This window comes from Penicillium brevicompactum (genome assembly GCF_028827555.1).
Source record: "Penicillium brevicompactum strain IBT 35665 chromosome Unknown utg000001l_segment0_segment0, whole genome shotgun sequence".
NCBI classification, from domain to species: Eukaryota; Fungi; Ascomycota; class Eurotiomycetes; order Eurotiales; family Aspergillaceae; genus Penicillium; species Penicillium brevicompactum.
The window spans coordinates 6,108,745-6,127,613 of record NW_026623203.1 but is presented as its reverse complement, the minus strand read 5'-3'; the positions used below and the strand labels follow the sequence as shown (position 1 = coordinate 6,127,613).

At 42.0% G+C, this 18,869-nt stretch overlaps 4 protein-coding genes across 4 annotated transcripts; 3 read left to right on the top strand and 1 right to left on the bottom strand.

The window, feature by feature from the left end:
* Nucleotides 1–3,462: 3,462 nt before the first annotated feature.
* N7506_001908 (ankyrin repeat domain-containing protein) lies at nucleotides 3,463–7,283 on the top strand (the record flags this gene model as incomplete). Its single annotated transcript, XM_056951204.1, has 5 exons — nucleotides 3,463–3,484; nucleotides 3,537–4,000; nucleotides 4,078–4,206; nucleotides 4,274–4,499; nucleotides 4,549–7,283. The coding sequence occupies 5 exons, from the start codon at nucleotides 3,463–3,465 to the stop codon at nucleotides 7,281–7,283; spliced, it is 3,576 nt and encodes a 1,191-aa protein (XP_056817119.1).
* A 911-nt stretch (nucleotides 7,284–8,194) lies between these two features.
* On the top strand, nucleotides 8,195–8,593 carry N7506_001907 (uncharacterized protein; the record flags this gene model as incomplete). Its single annotated transcript, XM_056951203.1, has 1 exon — nucleotides 8,195–8,593. One exon carries the CDS (start codon nucleotides 8,195–8,197, stop codon nucleotides 8,591–8,593), a length of 399 nt encoding a protein of 132 aa, XP_056817118.1.
* Nucleotides 8,594–10,504: 1,911 nt separating this feature from the next.
* Nucleotides 10,505–12,556, top strand: N7506_001906 (zinc knuckle transcription factor; the record flags this gene model as incomplete). The annotated part of the gene is made up of 2 exons (XM_056951202.1): nucleotides 10,505–10,559; nucleotides 10,620–12,556. The coding sequence occupies 2 exons, from the start codon at nucleotides 10,505–10,507 to the stop codon at nucleotides 12,554–12,556; spliced, it is 1,992 nt and encodes a 663-aa protein (XP_056817117.1).
* A 626-nt stretch (nucleotides 12,557–13,182) lies between these two features.
* N7506_001905 (DUF3435 domain-containing protein) lies at nucleotides 13,183–15,934 on the bottom strand (the record flags this gene model as incomplete). The annotated part of the gene is made up of 5 exons (XM_056951201.1): nucleotides 13,183–14,132; nucleotides 14,193–14,569; nucleotides 14,632–14,954; nucleotides 15,016–15,277; nucleotides 15,348–15,934. The coding sequence occupies 5 exons, from the start codon at nucleotides 15,932–15,934 to the stop codon at nucleotides 13,183–13,185; spliced, it is 2,499 nt and encodes an 832-aa protein (XP_056817116.1).
* Between the last annotated feature and the right edge of the window lie 2,935 nt (nucleotides 15,935–18,869).

The window sequence follows — 18,869 nt, the reverse complement described above, 5'->3', positions numbered from 1 at the left end:
CACCATCCATGGATTCCGCTGTGTCAGGGCAAGTTTTGAAAAGACCAGGGCCCCCAACTCACTCCTTGGAACTGCGTTCGCTATATGTAGATCCCCAAGTGCGTCATAAACTTAGACTAGTCCATATAAGTCCTGGCAGGCAACGCTATGATCGAAAGGCAGATCATTGAGACTTGATAGTTTGCAGCACTACAAAAGACAGTATTACCGATTCCATCTAATGGCTACAACCAGTTGGTCGTGCGTAATATGGGTTACCGAGAGGAGGCGGACACTGACTCCGTACCCACCAAAACCATGATGGACAACTTCCAAGGTTTGAAATTTGACCTTTGGTATTGCAAAAGGCTGAGCCCGAGCACAGAATCTCCAATTAGCCCGAGGATTTTTAGTTACGTCAAAGCTGCTGGCTTTCGTGTGCCTTGGACGAGCCAATGGACGTAGCAAAACACGTGTTCTTCTGGTGAAAGTAGATGTTAAAATAGGTTTAGAGGGTCGGTTCAATTGTAAGATGGTTGATAGGACCTGAATAGGAGAATAGATACTCGAGTTATATCGGCTAAACTACCCTCCCAAAAAGTCTTTACCCATCGCCTGTTTTACCACCAAAACTGACCATCTTGGAAACCGTGGACCCTCTGATCTACCCAAAATTATGTGGTAAATCTTCATACTATTCAGATCAAATATTTCAATACAGTTTTCTATTCAGACCTCGGGAGTGGCCAATTTTTAAATCTAATGGAAGCGACTTTGGTGGGAGTTAACTATGGGCGCCCATATATACAATTGACGTTCTGGCTACCCTTGGCACTTCAAACCCGTCGTTACTCAACATATATATATAATTAATCGTTGGGAAATAAGAATTTTGTTTATTTAGTAGTTACATTATAGTTAACTTTATAATATAGCCTGTTACAAAAGATACAGTAGTCAAAACTAGCCATTTTTGGTGGGAAAATAGGCAGTGGGTAACCTCTTTTTTGGGGGGGCTGTACTGTACTGGAAGATTAGCAAGAATGAAAAATGTTTGTATAGCCATAAAACGAGCACGTTCTTATCCATCGCCCGGGTGGTCTAGTGGTATGATTCGCGCTTAGGGTTCACCCAAAGCACAATTGCGCGAGGTCCCCGGTTCAATCCCGGGCTCGGGCCGATATCTTTTGCTGTTTTTGTACTTGTTCTTTTTTACTCCGTAATTTTTTTAAAAAAAGAAAACTATGTTAGGCTAACCCATTTATACGTAACATAAGATATTATAGTAGGAAGAGCGCGCTGGCAGTCTGACATTGCAGACAAGATGACAAGAGTGCTCAGTACTTGGCGAGGACCATGGGGAGCTAAGCAGGCCCCCTATGCAACCGCAATAAGGAAATAGATGAGAATGTTGTCATACACCGCCCGGGTGGTCTAGTGGTATGATTCGCGCTTAGGGTTCACCCAAAGCACAATTGCGCGAGGTCCCCGGTTCAATCCCGGGCTCGGGCCGATTTCTTTTTGCAGCCTTTCCAAAGTTTAATTAATTGATGTCTTGATATTTTTTGTGTCTAAATGCTGAATCTAGTGCCTGAAGATTGATGATACGACTAATCAAAGACTATATACATATGTGAAAGTCCTTTTCAAGGTCAACCAACAACTTCATTGTCTTGGTGGTACTAAAAAGGGTTCCAGGTTGGTGGTATACAAGGTGGTTCCGAGCATGTCAGAATGTTGGTTCCGGCATGTGGCCTTTTGGTCTAGTACAAAGTGTACGCCGTAAGTACCCTGTTGCAATCGGTATTCCCTCTCAAATTTAGACAAAACATTTATCACTAGCTGGTATGTGCTTCGAGAACTTTCTGGAGGGATTCCCATATCATCGATAAAACCAGGAAACATATCCAATAGAGGCTGCTAGAAGGGCCTGAATTTTCAGCTATATGAGTCAAATTTTCAAAATAGGAGTCTCAAAGCTAGAAAGCTTTATTAGTGAGAGGGTGAGAAATAGGAAGATGGCTCCTGCTTCTTCCCTGTTGTTAGATGGGAGCAGAGGAAGAGATCAATATGATGAGATTGATACTATGGAGATGTGTAGTAGCAAGTGTGTGAACAGAGAAGGAACAGAGAGGGCGAGGAAGCAGAAGATGTGGAGCGAGGCAAGAGAGAGTAGGGAAAGTATATGACCCCGCCACCCGCCATATTTTCTAATACTTATGTTCAAGAGATCTGCCCTTCCTTGCTTCCTATTTGGAGAGTACGGCTTCCCTCTATTTCCAAGGTTCTTACTCTTTTTGTCACTTTCTGTCTCTCTTTGCTGCGCATGTATAGGCTCCCATGGCTCAGTCACACACAATTATCACTACGCTTCTCTTCTGGTCCTTCTTTTTGCGTAGACCTGAGCCTTGTCTTACCTTCTGTGAGTATTGTTAATTGATTCATTGGTTCAAGATTGGGTAAAGCCCTAAAATCATTGCTGAGACTATCAATTGATCTGTATAACCATCTAAGTAAGCACTTGCCCATACACACTTCCATGGTATCAATGTCTAGGTACTGTATTGATCCTTCTTACTCTACTATTATTCTAAGCTGTAGATATTTGTCCGCCTTGATATATCTTCAGGAAGATATCTGCTTCCAAGGCTCTTAGGTACAGTAATTGGGAAACCGTGCCACATTTCATGTGCGCCACTGTGGCTAGTTCTGGCAGCTTTTACTCAAGATCTTATAGTTTAACAATTCAAGTATTCGATACGTCTCTGAAGAACATCATCTATTTCCTTATTCCGGTTGCATAGGGGGCCTGCTTAGCTCCCTCCCCATGGTCCTCGCCAAGTACTGAGCACCCTTGTCATCTTGTCTGCAATGTCAGACTGCCAGCGCGCTCTTCCTACTATAATATCTTATGTTACGTATAAATGGGTTAGCCTAACATAGTTTTCTTTTTTAAAAAAAATTACGGAGTAAAAAAGAACAAGTACAAAAACAGCAAAAAGATATCGGCCCGAGCCCGGGATTGAACCGGGGACCTCGCGCAATTGTGCTTTGGGTGAACCCTAAGCGCGAATCATACCACTAGACCACCCGGGCGGTGTATGACAACATTCTCATCTATTTCCTTATTGCGGTTGCATAGGGGGCCTGCTTAGCTCCCCATGGTCCTCGCCAAGTACTAAGTGTCATGCTCTGCAAGCATCACCTGACATCTCTCTCGCATGTGTTTGCTTGCATACTTCCCTGCGTCATCGCTTTGCTTCGTTTGCTTCGTTTGCTTCGTTTGCTTGCTTTGTTTGCTTTGCTAATTGTGACTAGTTCGATTGACAGAGAAACTTTGCTTCTTCGAAATTGTATGGACTCAAAACTCAATCACTACGACAATGTTTACGGAAACAGAAAAAGAAGGTCTCTGGCAAAGGACTCGCCGGCGCTACAATCAACTGAGAAACAAATCTCAACGTTCCTCAAGCTATACTCAAGATGGACAGTCACTTAGAAGAAAGTGTGTATTCAATCATGCATTTTAAATGCTGCTAATTTGGTGTTTAGTTTAGAACCAAATCTGAATTCGACGACTGATGGTTTGCTACTGAATGGAAGGGATGATATCGCCGAAGAGTCGACTGATACTGGGAACAATGAAGCCTCGGGCTCTCACACTCTTATGAGCCATGAACAACATGTGGCAGTCGACCAGTTGTCGATTAGCGCTAGCATAAGCAGCGTGCATCCGTCTTCGGACATTTGGAGTGCGGCATATCGAGAAGCAGTTGAGAGCCTTGGGGATGAAATAACTACTGCTTCAACTGGGAAGAATGCTGAGATGCTCTTCAAACTGCTCGAAGAGATTGAACAGGATGCTACTCACGAATCCGCTTTCTTGAGAGGTGTGCAGCGTTTGCGTTTCTTGAAAACACCCCTCGACAACTTCAAGCTAGCATTGGATTTGGCGAGTCCATTGGCAAACCTTGAACCAACCGCATCGTTGGTTTTTGGTGTTGTCAGAAGCGTGACAGCGGTAAGCCTAGCTCGTTAAAATAGAAATGCCAAGCTCAGTAGTGAACGTCACTTACACCCTCAAAACCTTTTACGCAGATCGCTATTACGTTTGCGAACGCTGATTTGGAATTTGCCAAACAAATCGCAGATATGTTGGAACGAATTTCTTACATTGACGAGTGTGATACATTGGGACGAAGAGTTGATCGAATTGATATTCACAAGGTAATCTACATGTTCCCTGTCTTCCACTTCTCCTGTCCCATAATCCAACGGCTCTAATCATATTCAGGCACTCGTCTCTGTGTACCAAAAAGTGCTAGAGTTCTACGACGCCGCCTTGAAAATATTGACTAGGAAAGGCGCAAAGTTGGTAATGAGAATGGTCTTGGAGAACGATCGCCTTCCTTCCATTGTCCAGGAATTCTTGACAAGCGCTGATAAACTTCAAATGGTCATACAAAAAGCGACCATGGAAATTTTGGGCGATATCCAAAAAGTGTTATATCGCGTCGATTGTGAGTGCACGTATCATCTATTTTAAGTATATTCTTTAACCGCCTCTAGTCGCTCGATGGCTCAAATCTGACAAGCTCACCTTGCAAAGTCAACTCTGCAATGAATGGCAGACACTCCGAGCTAACCAAGCCTGCGAATTCTTGCTGGAGAATCCTAAATTTAAAAGCTGGTATGAAGCTTCGGAGTCTCAGCAGCTGGTGATCTTTGGTGACATGGGCCATGGTAAATCCGTTGCAATGGCCTTCCTTGCAGAAACACTGAGTCATAGGAACAAATATCGTCTACCACGGCCCGTCCTATGCCAGTACTATTGTCGAGATCACGAAACAGGGAAGCCCACCTCTGTACTCTCTGCTTTGAGCTACTCTCTTCTATTTCAGCTGGAAGGTCTGCAGAAGCCATTTTATGAGCGTTACAAGCAAGCTCAAGAATTTGATTACGATCCGGCACTAAACACTGCCACGATGGAAAATTTCCTGCAAAGCATGCTGGAAACAATCGATCGGCCCGTCGTTTTTGTAATTGATGGCATGGATGAATGCGATTATGACTCTCGAAACAGACTTCTCAAATTTTTGAAGTGTGTATCAGAAACAACTTTGGCACTCAAGATCATTCTATCTTTTCGTCCCCAAGAAGAGATCATGGAACAGCTAGACGGTGTGCTCAAGATCGAGCTAGATTCTAGCCCCGGGAGAGATCGGATCATTGTTGAGAAAACACTTGAAATGCTGCCAAACTTATCTCCAGACGTCAAGGCGCTTATAAAAGAGAACCTCTCTCAACGAGCGCAAGGGAGTGCCATATGGACGAAGATGATAATCGAGCTTATCAAAGTGCGTCATCTCACGAAGAAGTCTTCGGTAGAAAGATTTTTGGAAGAAATACCCCTTCCTGAAAAGCTTTCGGACGTCTACACCTCAATACTTTCTCGTTCGACTTGTGAAGATCATGAAAACTGGCAACTTGCCATTACGGCTCTGAAAATTCTCGCTGCCAGCCGCAGAGTTTTGAGCATACTGGAACTAGCTTGGGCCGTTGAAATTAGCCTACATCAGGAAGTGAAGACTCTGGAAGCCCTTGCGAAGCGCACAGATCATCAAAGGGTCATGAGTCTTATTTATCCATTTATTGCTTCCCTCGACTACGATGAACTCAGAAAGCCTCAAGTTCGACTCACACATCAGTCTGTGAAAGAGTGGATATTCAATCAACCTGATCAGAAAGGCTCGGCCTCAAAGTTGCTCGATCAAACAAACCATGTCTCAGAAAATCCGGATTCACTCATGCTCGATATTTGCGCGAAGTATTTGCTCTTAGATGAAATTGGTCAGATTGACCTGTTCTCAGAAGAGCAAGCAGCATTTGTGGAACTGCCTCAGCTTTCTGGGTCATCCAGTGACGACGAAGAGTCGCTTGAGTATGACCCAAACTGCACGTGGGAGACCTGGGAAGACGATATGCCGCGGTACGACCCGGTTGATCGTGGATTTGGCGAATTCTTTGTCTATGCATCATGCCATTGGGTGGATCACTTCGGTTGCGTGCCGGCTGAATCTCTTTCAAGCCTAGCAAGTATCGAAACATTATGCCAAGCTGGATCCACTCGACTTCGCAACTGGATTCAACAGAACTCTCGTCCAAGTTGCACGATATCACCCAGGTTTGAATTCGACAGCAGTCTATACGATCCATTAGGCATCACTTCGATTTATGGCTCAGAATCCACTCTGCGTGACATGCTTGTGAGGTCGAACTTTGACGGCGGAAACTTTCTTCAAGAATCAGCTACCAGGGCTGCCGATCAGATTCTTCAGTGGGGAAAAGTTTCAAGACTCGAGATCCTGTTCTTTGATCACCGGACCAGTGCCCAGCTACAAAACTTTGACCTTTTCCGGCTTATCATCAAAAGGTGGGACAAAGCCCGATTTATCACCAAGCCATGGCACAAAGAAGAGCAGGACTGGGATCTTGTATTTGATCTCGTCGACAAAATGTCAGAGAAAATGACCGAGGAACACTGGGGAAACAAGCTCTTGTGCTTGGCTGCTGGTGCAGGCTGTAAGCCCATAGTACAGCGTTTGATGACTAGCGCACAGAATAAGGGAGAACTCAGGAAAGAATTGATTCATGAGACACAACTCAAAGAAAAGCACCCAACTTTGGATGACTCGACGCATCAATCGATCGGACATGCTGTATTGGGAAACCACATTGATATTGTGGAATATCTTCTAATGGAGAATGGCATTGAAACCCACCTTCGTTTTCGGAACTCCCGTGGTGAAAACGTTTTACATCTGGCATCACGACTCTGCAACCCAGATATGTTCCGAATCTTGATCCCTCATTTCCAAGAGGGTATCAATGAATTAGATGATCAAGGAGATGTCCCCTTGGTGCGAATCATCATGAGCCCTTTGGCCTCGCGGCATGAGGCCGCCAGATCATTGCTTTTGCAAAGTAGCACCAATTGGGACACCGACATTTCGTGTTGGCAAAGGGAATCCCTGCGTGCGGCTGTGTCACGACTTGATCTAGACATGTGTTGCATATTGATTTGGATTGGCAAAATCAATCCGGTTGCAGTCCTAGCTTGTGGTAACGAACGAGGCCACAGGAGAGAAGATAACTCGCTGGGTACTTTAGTTGATCTCTTTATCGCTGAACCAGAGGGCAATTACCTGCAACTGACTAACTCAGTGGAGGAAGCTTTCCGAATTATGGCCGAAAAGTATTACACCAGACGTTTTCGAGTTGGGGACCCAACGAAATCCTTCTAATCTTTCACAGAGATAAACACCTGGTCGTGCAAACTTTGCTGAATTACTCTCATTAAATTCGATGGAAACCTTCAGCCCAGCTTCACGTGGTTCATCGATTCATTTAGAGTGATGATTTGAATGAATGCTGATGACTTAGACTATTGCCTCAACATTACAGGAAGATGTCATATGATAGACCATTCGCCATTATGAGCATTTTATTAGCTAAAAATGGTGGGAACTGACATTTCCATCATTACCCTCCAAATGATAGATGGTGCTGCGATCGGGGCATTAGAGTTTTGCTTTCCTCTTTAACACATACCATCTCATTGGCTAACTTGTAAAGCAGTACTTATATTGGCTTCTGGCAAAATCTCGGGCAACGTGGCTAGCTGAAGTAGTGCTATACCGACTGGCTGGAAGACAATCAACCATCACATAATGTTTTGTAAGACGTCCAGAAATCTGCGTGTAATCACCGTTATCGTCGTCAAGCATATGGCATGAAGGAAACCACCGCATTTCCATTGAAGATATTATCAGTCTTAAGCAGTATGTAAAGCTTGTAAATTGTCACGATACGATGTATACCTATTGTAGTATAGCATATTTCATGCAAGTGCGGCCACCAAGACGGTGACTATGGCGGAACTGATTCCAAGCCAGACCAAGAACCACCAGAGCCATTCCAAAACATTGCCGCTCTCTCTCACAACTTTCTCGGCCATCTCACTTAGAGCCTTTCGCTCTTGTGCAGCGAGATATTTCTGGATTTCATCCAAGTGTCGAGAGACTTTTTTGAGCTTTTAAAGGGCTTTTGGCCTTTTCGAGTACCCTTTTTGCCCCCTGAAGATTTTTCATATGCTCCTTTTCTTCATCGGAAGGCCCCACCGTGCCTTTTTCGGCTTGCATCATCAGCCAGTGGGATGGATATGAACGACCGGACGAAGAAACGTGAATTTGACGTCTATCTTGATGCTGGCGCTTCATTCGGGGCCCAGGGCTTGCTGAATGTTGGACGGAAAGTATACCATGACAAAGAGGTAAGCTGGGCAAAGGAATATGCAATTTCGTCTGATTTTGTTTATGCCTATCGTGTCGCGAAGGTCTATTTCTCAGTTCGCCAAAACGCTCTGAAAACTAGAGGCATCAAAGGGGAGCTATTTGGCTTGAATGAAGACTTTGCGCAAGACCGTTTTGACAGAGACGGCGCGTATACGTGTGAAGCTAAGATGCAAGAGGATGATGAGTGGTTTCTAGCGGAGGGTTCGTTCTCTGAAATAGACGACGAAGATGGCGATAATCGACTTTTGATCCCGCTATGACGAAGCTATGTATGTATATGTGATGGTAAACTGGGTGATATGACAGGCTGCTCATATTGCAAACGAAAAGAATCAAATCTTACGATCTGAATGGTTAGGTAGTTTCATTGAGCCTGACCTCTTGCGGAGTTGGAGCCTTGGATTAAGGTGCGAATGAGATGATTGATCTGTGTTGAGGAATTTAGCTTTCTGTGCCCCGTTGGATATATACAACCCACTTGACCTAGTCTGGGTTTCAACTCGCAGAGCGATATGCAGACTACGTAGGTTGATAATCATTTCGATACTATTCAAAGGAATAAAAATACGACCTTGATAATTGCTGTTCGCAAGGAACTTACGTTTTGTTGTGTTCTCCAATTTTGCCTAATATGTGGTGGTATACGGTGTCATATATATCGGTCTTTCATGCTCTTCATTGAGAAACTCTCGAGCAGCAGCATTCAATGGTGTAGTGGTGGAATTAGATACATAGAAAAACGGATAAGCCATCAATCACGTGGCCGAATAATAGCGTGACTCTAATCTTTTGTCCTATGCTATCGATCTGTCTTCTATGCAAGACTGCCATTGAGCCATCCCTATCTCAATATCTATACATTGCATGAATCTGACCGACGGGGTACATAGTTCGCAGGGTCTATGCTTATTTCAAGGACAAGGGAAAAACCACGATTTTCATAAGTACCTAGATATGTATTATTACGATTAGTCGGATCTTCGGATCAGGTCTGTCGTGGGATGCTGGAAAGACTGAGACCACGGTTTTCCTGTTTCCCTGTTATCCCAAGCCAAGTCATTTCTCCAGACAAGCTATTTCCTGAGATAGACCACGATTTTTTTTGTTCCCCTGTTATCCTAGGTACCAGGAAAAATGCGCTGATTGGAGTGGAGACCGCTGTCTACCCAATGATTATCAAAAAACACCCTCCCTCTTTCTGTTATTTAAAAAGAAAATGAATTATTTAATTTCCTTTCAACCCTCACATTTCTACGACAACCAATTGTTTAATCAGCTGCAAGTTTGCTTGCCGTTAGCCGTCGGTTCTCACCACCATGAACCTTGTCCTTATTCAATTGAGCAACTTGCAGGTCAGACCACCCATACTGAAGCGGGTCGCAAGAGGAACCCCTCTGTGTTTCTTTTGTGCTGCATTCTGCGACACTGTTCACGGTGCAGCCAAAAGAACCTACACCCCTGCGATGACGTACACTCCGAGAAGCCATGCGGCTGAGACACCACCAAAACCACGCGGGTGGGGAAAGGATCGCTCCGTTCCCTCCCTCAGAAGAGTGCCGTAGGAGGGTTGCCATAAATGTTACAAGGTAGCTATGAGGAGTTCCGGTTATAGAATCGCCCCGATCCTTTCGTTGCTTTATGAAAAATGATTAATTGCGGTTGCCAGTTGGTACCCGCAAGTCTTGGGGCAAGTCTTGGGCGTCACGCGCATGTGGAGCGGACCTCCGCATATCTAGTCGTTTGCAAACTAGGACGAGGGCGTTACGCCAACGAGAGCTCGCGAGTCGAACACGCCAGGCTATTAGAAGTCTTTGTTCGATCGTGCACCTCTATTGTTTTCTGTTAGGCCTGGCTCAGTCTAACGAAGGTTCAAGCACCCATAAAGTGAATCCTAACGGTATCTACACATGGTGGACAGTGAGCCGCCGCTGAACCGTCCCCATCCTGGTCCGTGCTCAGGTGATGGTACTTCCTATCGGAGTGAGAAGCCAATGATCTTGGAAATTTACGAGATTCTTAGTCAGTCATCTTAGGCACCTGCCTCCTATTTAAGTACAACTGTAGTACCTTCCCTCCCCACTTTTGTCTCTTTTCTCCGTCGGTCTACCTCTCTTCTCCTACCACATAAAGTGTCGCTCAAACTAGACCAGTAAGCAAGGCTGATAACAATGATGGAAAATGATGGGGAGAGGATGGAGAGGGACCGAGTATCCCTCAAGCGAGGCAGTGCGCTCTCCTTTCCCTCTTAAGAGATGTGAGCCTTGCTAACATTGCTTTGACGACCAGGAATGGACTTCGAAGACGATGAGTCGACAGAAGATGACAGTCGATCGGATGAGGCCGAGGAGGAAGGATGGTGGAGCGCAAATGATAGCGAAGATGAGATCGAAGATTCGGATTATGAACAGGAAATTGAGGAGCACGAGTATGCCACCTCCGGTGACTCGGCACGAACGCTGAAGATTCGGCTCTTTTTGACAGATGAGGAAATGGGCGACTTTAAGTGGATGAAAAACTTTGTCGCCGAATGCACCTGCGATGGTGTCACTGTCGCCAACGCCCTAGCCCGGTATATTCATCGAGAGGGCATACGCTCTGAATTCTGGGAAAGAATGGAAGAGCCCAGCGAGGAAACGTGTGATGTGGCGTTCCATGTCTTTGATCGATATGGAACAGTCAAGACCAAGTACAAAGATCATCCAGTGCAAAGAGGAACTGGTGTATGGGGAAACGAGCTTGATTATGGCCCTCTTTTTCTAATCGAAAAGCTTCATGTTACAGCGTTTGAACTACGCCGAAAAGGGCTGGGACAAAAAGTGGTGTCTTTACTTTTGGAAAAGGCCCAACGTTTCTTCCAAGACGATAAGCCAGACGGCGAAAACGCAGATCTTATCTACGGTTCCAACGAGGCTTTCGAGCGAGCATGGACTCTACATACTCTAGTCAGTCCTGGATATCTAACAGCGGAAATCAAACCGCAGTTAGTGGGCAAATCCGCAGAAGAACGCTTGATGACACGGGATCAAAATCAATCCGGTGCTATTGACTTCTGGCGATCCTGCGGTTTTCGCCGAATCGGAGCCTCTCGCTGTTTCGCATTTTCATTTGATCTCCAGCACCAGTCTCGTACCATTGCGGCGGCTTCTGATTTCGACCCGCGCAGAAGCCATGTTGGAGACCTTGAGAACGAAAGACTCCAACTGATCTATGAGAATGATCAATTTACTGAGGTAGAGAAACTGAGAATGGAAAAGCTCCGTGACGCATTGCCGCTGCATCATGCAGCTCTCACTCTGACGGACGAAGAACTCAAGGTTTTTTTTATCACTCATACCGATGATAAGATTGGCTGGGATCGAGTGATGAACTCTGAAGCCACGCTTCTACATCTAACAGCTTGCGAGCTCAAGCCGCTAAGTATGCGGTGGCTACTTGAGAATATCCACCACGCCGACTCCTGGAAGGCTGCTCGTGACATTGACGGGTACACCCCGCTCGAAGCATTGCAGGAGAAGTTGGAGAGAATTCGAACACAGAAAGAATATGGCCTTTGCAGAATCTTAAACATATCAGATCACTTTGAAGGAAACTCCGACGCCGCAGTGTCCTGTCTTTCCTTACTGTTCGGACAAGATGCTTTCGGGCTTGATAAAGCATGCCTCCGATACGGTTGTACATGCGGGGGGTGCGTGGGAGGACTTCTATCCGCCCGAATGAGGAGCTCTTTGATCCTTCAGGGCGGGGTGATGTACGATCTTATGCAGGAAGGAATTGATGACGGCAGCTTTTGGGTAGAAGACAACGACTACATCATCGAGCACCTCGATCCCGATGTGCGAAAGAACCTCAAAACCAACAAGTCACTGCGAAGAGGTTTTGTGAATATGTTCCGAACTGCCGTGGAGTGTCTTGAGGCGAAAAGAGTTCCAAGCGCAGGAAATCTCGAGTGGTGTTGTAACAATCGGAGCGAATGGCCACCAGATTCCAAGAACTACCTGCGATGCGCTGGGACGCAGATGGGATGCCGGGCGGTGCTTCGGTATATGTTCAGCACTGCTAAGGAATGGGATGAGAAAGCCGGTAATGGAGAGTGTCAACTGACATTGAGCAAGGAATGGTCAGACCTTCCAACTTGTAGAAACGATCATGAGTTTGACTTTGTTGCCAGAGCTTGTGGTTACAGTGGGGATGATCTTATTTCGTTACCATGCTGGTACATGTAATCAAATATACTTATCGCCTTTGAAGAGCCATAGAAACAATCAATAAGGTACGTAGCTTGAAGCACTAGCGGTGATTTTACTACCTGCTCCAAGTAGTCCTCCAGACGGAAAAGGGCTCCGTAAGGAAGAAGACTACATATCAAAATCATCTTTGGACTGTCAATAGATATATTCTCCGTAGATTAGACTGTTGAGATCATGGTTGCATAAAATCCTTGACCGAGGACGGGAAAACTAATGTGCTTTTCTAGGGAAAGTTCCGCTTAGGTCTTATGACTTCACATAGTTTGTTACTACCAAAGATTAGTTTTGTCTATACAATTTCATGAAAGTCATTTGCTCGCGTGAAGAAAGGCACGAAAAGTAAATAGGTATATTGAGATGAGTAAAAGAGAAATGCAGCCGAGTTCATTATGACTCATCAATCAAAAGGTCGAAACGACTACGATGGAAATCTATTCCGGTAGCTCTAAATGATCGCAATGAATAAGGTATGCTTTGATAAAATAGTCACCAACTCAGCCATGGCCCTGCCTAATGTGTCCAAACAGAGAAACAAAAGAAAAAAAAAAAAAAGAAGGGCGCAATGGCCTCTAAAACCGGAAAAGTTGAATCTGACGCTACGCTTATGTTCGAAGGCCATGGGCCTCAGAAGCATGCCGCCGCAAGTGCATCTCGTGCAGGACGGACAAATCGCAAAAATTACATTTCCGGTCCTTCAAATGTGATGTCCTGAAATGTCTCCTCACTCCATTATAGTCAGAGTATGCCTTGGGGCATTGGAAACATGCGCATGTTATCTCTGCATTCGGGATAGTTTTCTCGCCAACGATGATTCCTTCCTCCCACGAGGTAGTCGGCGTCGTACCGGTCTTTCTCTTTCGAGCTGGCGGAGAGGGAACTGCATCGTCATCGTCGGACGGGGCAGAGCGCTTTCGTCGGCCCCGAAGGGGGCCACCCTCTTGAAAGCCGCAATATTGTATCCCAGCAGCAACAGCTTTGTTGCGCCGCGTCCACTCATCTTCTAATGAATCGGTGGTGGGCCATGTAAAGAATGTCTCCACAAGAAGAATCTGCTCTGATGGCATTTCGAACTCCTTCCGTAAGACCTCGCGTGCAGGCTCATCACTGACAGCCCCACCAGTCAACTGTCTTTCAATGTCAATCACCGCCTGTTTCCGACTGAAATCGCGGCGTGCTTCTTTCCGCCGTTTGTCTTGCAGACGCCGGCGCAGATTGTGGACTTGACGCTTCTGGTCCTCCAGCATCGCCCGCAATGCTGGGTTATGAGAGCGATCAGCGCACTGTGTCTCTAAATCGACTTGCCAGCGTATGGCTGATTGCATTTCTGGGTCTTTCTCCACTGATTCCCGATCAGCGTCGCTCAGGTATCGTGGTCGTCGCCGATCAATCCAACGGCTCATCCGGGTCACAGCCTTCGAGAACTCTTCGTCTGGCTTGAGGCCGCACATGATCTCTTGTAAGCCAGTATGCCGACGGGGACGATAGTGTTTGATAAACGTTCTGCTAGTGGCGTGGGCCATGATCACATTACGCTGTGCTTCACTGACGAAACCTAGATAAAAGACTTAGTCTGCCCATCTAGCGAAAACTTGGGGATGTATAGGCCACTCACCACTCTTGTCGAGTAAATCACCTCCTCCATATCGGAATTGGTGAGAGAAAAAATGATTAAGGAAGCCGTGTATCTCACTGGATGTCCTGAGCTGTGCGTCGAGTGTGCTACCATTCATGGGTGTCTCCCATAAAATGCGGGGCTGGCCACAGATCACCTCGACCTTCGGGAAGACATAGTAATTGTCCATCTCTTTCTTCAAGGGGAGTAGCATTTCCTGTCGACCACCCTCGACAAGCAGTCTCCGAAGGTCTTCCATCGATGTTAAGTGAGGCGCTTCAAAGGCGTGGACATAAAATAATATGATGAAGAGTAGGACATGCGGGCTGAAGACAAGTGATACGCCGTAGACAATTTCAGGGAGCGCGAACGTGTTGCTAAGTAATATCGATCAGCCAGTCCGATTGTAGCGAACAAGTGTGACTCGGGTGCCACCTACAGCTTCGACATGCCCAGGACGCTTTTAACAAACTGGGGCTCGAGTTCGATCATCGGCTTGGGAGGTCCTCCGTGCGGATCCTGCTGGAGCGATATTTGTAGATGCTTGAACTGAAGGTCAAGCATTGCCTGTTTCCGGTTAATGGTAAATAACCCAAGAGTATTGTATAGGCATAGGATGATCCGCTGAAACCCCAAGTGAAATCGCTTCTCCCGGGTTTGAAGGATAGTCTCATTGAATGGAATCATATCCTCGATATATACTGGGACATTTGCGCGCGGTTGTTTGTCCAGACCGCGCTTATCCACCAAGTATCTCATGCCCTGTTAATCTTCGTTAGCGCAAGCCTTCTGCAGACGATTGGGAGGGAGGTCGAAAACAAACCGTGCGAACGGCCTCGCCCATCTCTTTACTCATCTCGGTTTTGGTAACTCGCTGGTAGTAAATTCGGAAGTACTTCCAATCCGCTTCAAGGGCGCTGGCCTTTGTATAGCCTTTCTGGCGGCGACCATCGGGACTGTACTCCAGCTTCAGACACCAGTTCAGAAATCGATGCATCTCATTTGGAGACGCCTCACGCAGTGCATCCTCTGGATTCCCCCACTTTGGATAGGTGGACGGCTCTATTGCTTTCATTTGGCAGAACCTGAGATGAGGCATGATGGTCAGCTGATATTACTTCGCTGTAAGCTTTCAACAATATCCCGGTCACTTACCAAGCCCATCGCTCTTTCAGTCGAAGTTTCAACTTCTTTGTTTTGTTGGATCGGCCGTAGTCCTCCGGCACCTGGGCCAGGTCCTCATCCGTGTCATCGTCCGGGACTTGATATCGGGCTTGGTGGACACGTTCCACATTTGACAGGTCTGCTGGTAACGATTTTGTTCCAGGGCTTGGACTTGGCTTCTTCCGAGGAATCGTTCGACCAGCTGGCGGAGGGGAGCACTCCGGCTCGGTGAGATCAGTCTCGGTGGAATCGGGTTCGAACGCTCTATCATTGTCGGTGTCGATGGGAGACGTGCATGAAGATTCGCTTGTGATTTCCTGGTTGCTGGCAGTGGGCAACCTTCGACGACGCATGGCTATTATACCTCGTTGACCGTGCAGGGGCACTATCTCGGAGCTCGAGGTGTTTGAGGACACGACTGCTGGATAGAGGAAAGAACGACAGAAGGACAGAGGGGGAGCTTTGGAGGGGTGCTTGAGTCGAAATGAGGACTGTGTTGGACGGAGGATGGATGGTCGGTTGGGAAGAGGATATTTATAGCCATGGCGGTTGGGTACTGGCTGGAATGCAACTGGCATAGTGCTGAAGGAGCCATTTTCGGCGGCTCCCCTCCTCAGGTGGAGCGATTGATGAGCCCTCCTGGGAACCCAGGCCAGGATGTAAGCGCGCACGAAATGGCTGTGAGGCAGAAGGCGGTGGGCGGTGAGTGGTGCGTGGTCGGAGGGGGCGGGAGCGTGGCGGAGGGGGTTGCTGAAAGGCTGCCTTTTTCGGCGGCAGGTGACGCCGAAAATGGCTGCCTTTCAGCAAAACGAAATTGTTATAGAGTATAAAAGAATTTAAACTTATTTATAGATATAAATATAGTATTAATAGTATATATATACTTTTAGATATTATTAGTTTAGAAGTAATATTTATGAAGTTTAATCTATCTAGTTTTAAATATATTAAATATCTACTTCTTTTAAATAACTCGTTTTTTTTAAAGCTATCTTATTAATTTTTTAAAATAAATAAATAGTTTGTTATAAATCTTGAATATAAAATAAATAGTAATATTTTAAATCTTTAATAATTAAATTATATAATTAAAAAAAGATTTAGTAATATAAAGAAGATAGTTAATTTAATATTATTCTTGATTACTAAGAAGTATCTTTTTAATCTTATACTCTATATAAAATAAAGTAAAGATAGAATATAGTTATTTTATCTTATAAAATATTAGATATATTAAATTTTATTAAGTTTTTATATCTTAGAGTAAAATAATTTTAACCTTTATTATTTAAAGGTTATAAAATATTTCTTATTATTAAGGACTTTTATTAATATAGATAGTAAGATAGCAAATTTTATTTAAAATAAAGAAAATTTAATATAATTATTATTTTATATTTTAATAAGCAAATTTTAATTTGTTTTTAGTCTATTTTCTTTTAGTTAAATTATTTTTTAGATTTATTTTAAATTAAAAAAGGAGTTAATTTAGATTAAATTAAATAATATAAGTAAGATATAGGATTTAGATAATGATAGTGTCTTTAGATAATATTTATTAAAGTGAAGTTGCTAAGATCTTATTGTTTAATATATTGTCTATAATTAATTTAAATATTTAATTAGTAATATTATATTCTAAAAGAGTTTTAAGTAAAGTATTATTTAGATTTAAACTAGTATATAAACTAGATATTAGTTTAAATCTAAGAAATATTTCTCGATATATCTAGTTAGAGTTAATAAAATAACTAATAATTATTATAAAAACTTATGAAAATAGAGATATTTAATAATCAAGTATAATAGAAATTTTTATATTATTAGAGAGTATATAGAAAATATATTAATATTAGTCTTTAATAATAATACTAAGATAGCAATATATTATATTAGTAGATAGAAATAATAGAATAGCTAGAATAGAGTGAGCTTTATAAAATAGATATTTAAATAAGATATATTTAATAAGATTAAAAGAAAGTTAATTTAAAATAAGAAACTATAAGATATTCTTCTTTTATTTTTTAGATAAAAAAGATATATTTAATAAGTTTAATAACTAGAGTATAAAAAAAAAAAAAAAAAAAAAAAAAAAAAAAAAAAAAATCTTGATAATAGATATAATTTAAAATTTTAAAATTTTTTTTTTTTATTAAAATTTTTTTTATTTTTTTTTTATATTTTTAATATTACTTGTAAAGGGTCTATTTATTAGGGAGGGATACTTTAATCTTATTATAACATTTATATATAATCTTTTTTTTTTTTAATAATATATATAACTTAATAGTAGTTATTTTAGATTATTATATAATATATTAAATCTTAATTAATCTTATTCTTTATATTATACTTTATTTCTAATTATTAATTAATCTATTTTAAATATATTATATTATTATAAAGAATAAATAATTTCTAATAGTCAAGGCTAATATAAGTTAAGAATAGTAATAGTAGAAAAGATATATTTAATTAAAAGAAATTAGGTTTTTATAGATCTTGAATAAGCTAGTTAATAGAAGAATCTAGAGTTTAGAAGTTATTATTCTCTCTATAGAATAAAAATAGAAAATCTGAAAATTGATTTTATAATATAGTAATATAATAGTATTTAGATTTAGTAATATAAAAAGAAGAATCATATTTATTAAAAATCTAGAGTTGATTTTAGGAATATAAGTAGTCAAATAGACTAGATCTAATATTATTTTTTATTAGTTTAATAAGTTTATAATATATAGATCTGATTTAAAGACTCTAATAAAAATCTAATAAAAATCTTAAAAATCTAGTAAAAACCTTAATAATCTAGTAAAAATCTAATAAAAATCTTAATAATTAGGCCTGGACAAGTCATGTGGTATCTGGGAAATTTTGGTACCGTTACTTAGTACCGTAAGTACCGTATGACTTTTCTAATTTCTAGTATCGGATTCGGTCTTGGTATTATAAGGTTATGTGGTATTTACGGTATTCCTGTTGATATCGTTTTGTATATATTTTATCTTGTAATTTCCTATTTTAGCTGTATAAAACTGCTGAGTAACTATATTTAATATTATAATTTTCTTATATTTTAATTATATTTCAATTATTAGAATTAATTATTAAGATTTCTTATTACTAATAGTATAAAATTAATTAATTTTTATTTTAGGATTAATCTCGTATATCTTTTATATTAGTTATAACTATTTTTAATATCTTATAGTTATAAAGAAGCTATAGATTTTAAGATTGAAGATTATTTAGATATAATATAAACAATATATATATTAAATATATTTTTATATCTCAAATATATATCTATTTTTAAGTATATCATTAATCTTTATATTTTTAGATCTTTTTAAATTAATTTCTAATAGTATTTTAATATTTTCCTTTTTAATTATGTTTTTATTTATAAGAATTAATTATAAGAGATATAAAAAGTACTTTTTATAATCTTAATAATATAATTTTTTTTTTAGAGACTGATATTAATCTTGAAACCTCTATTTCTAT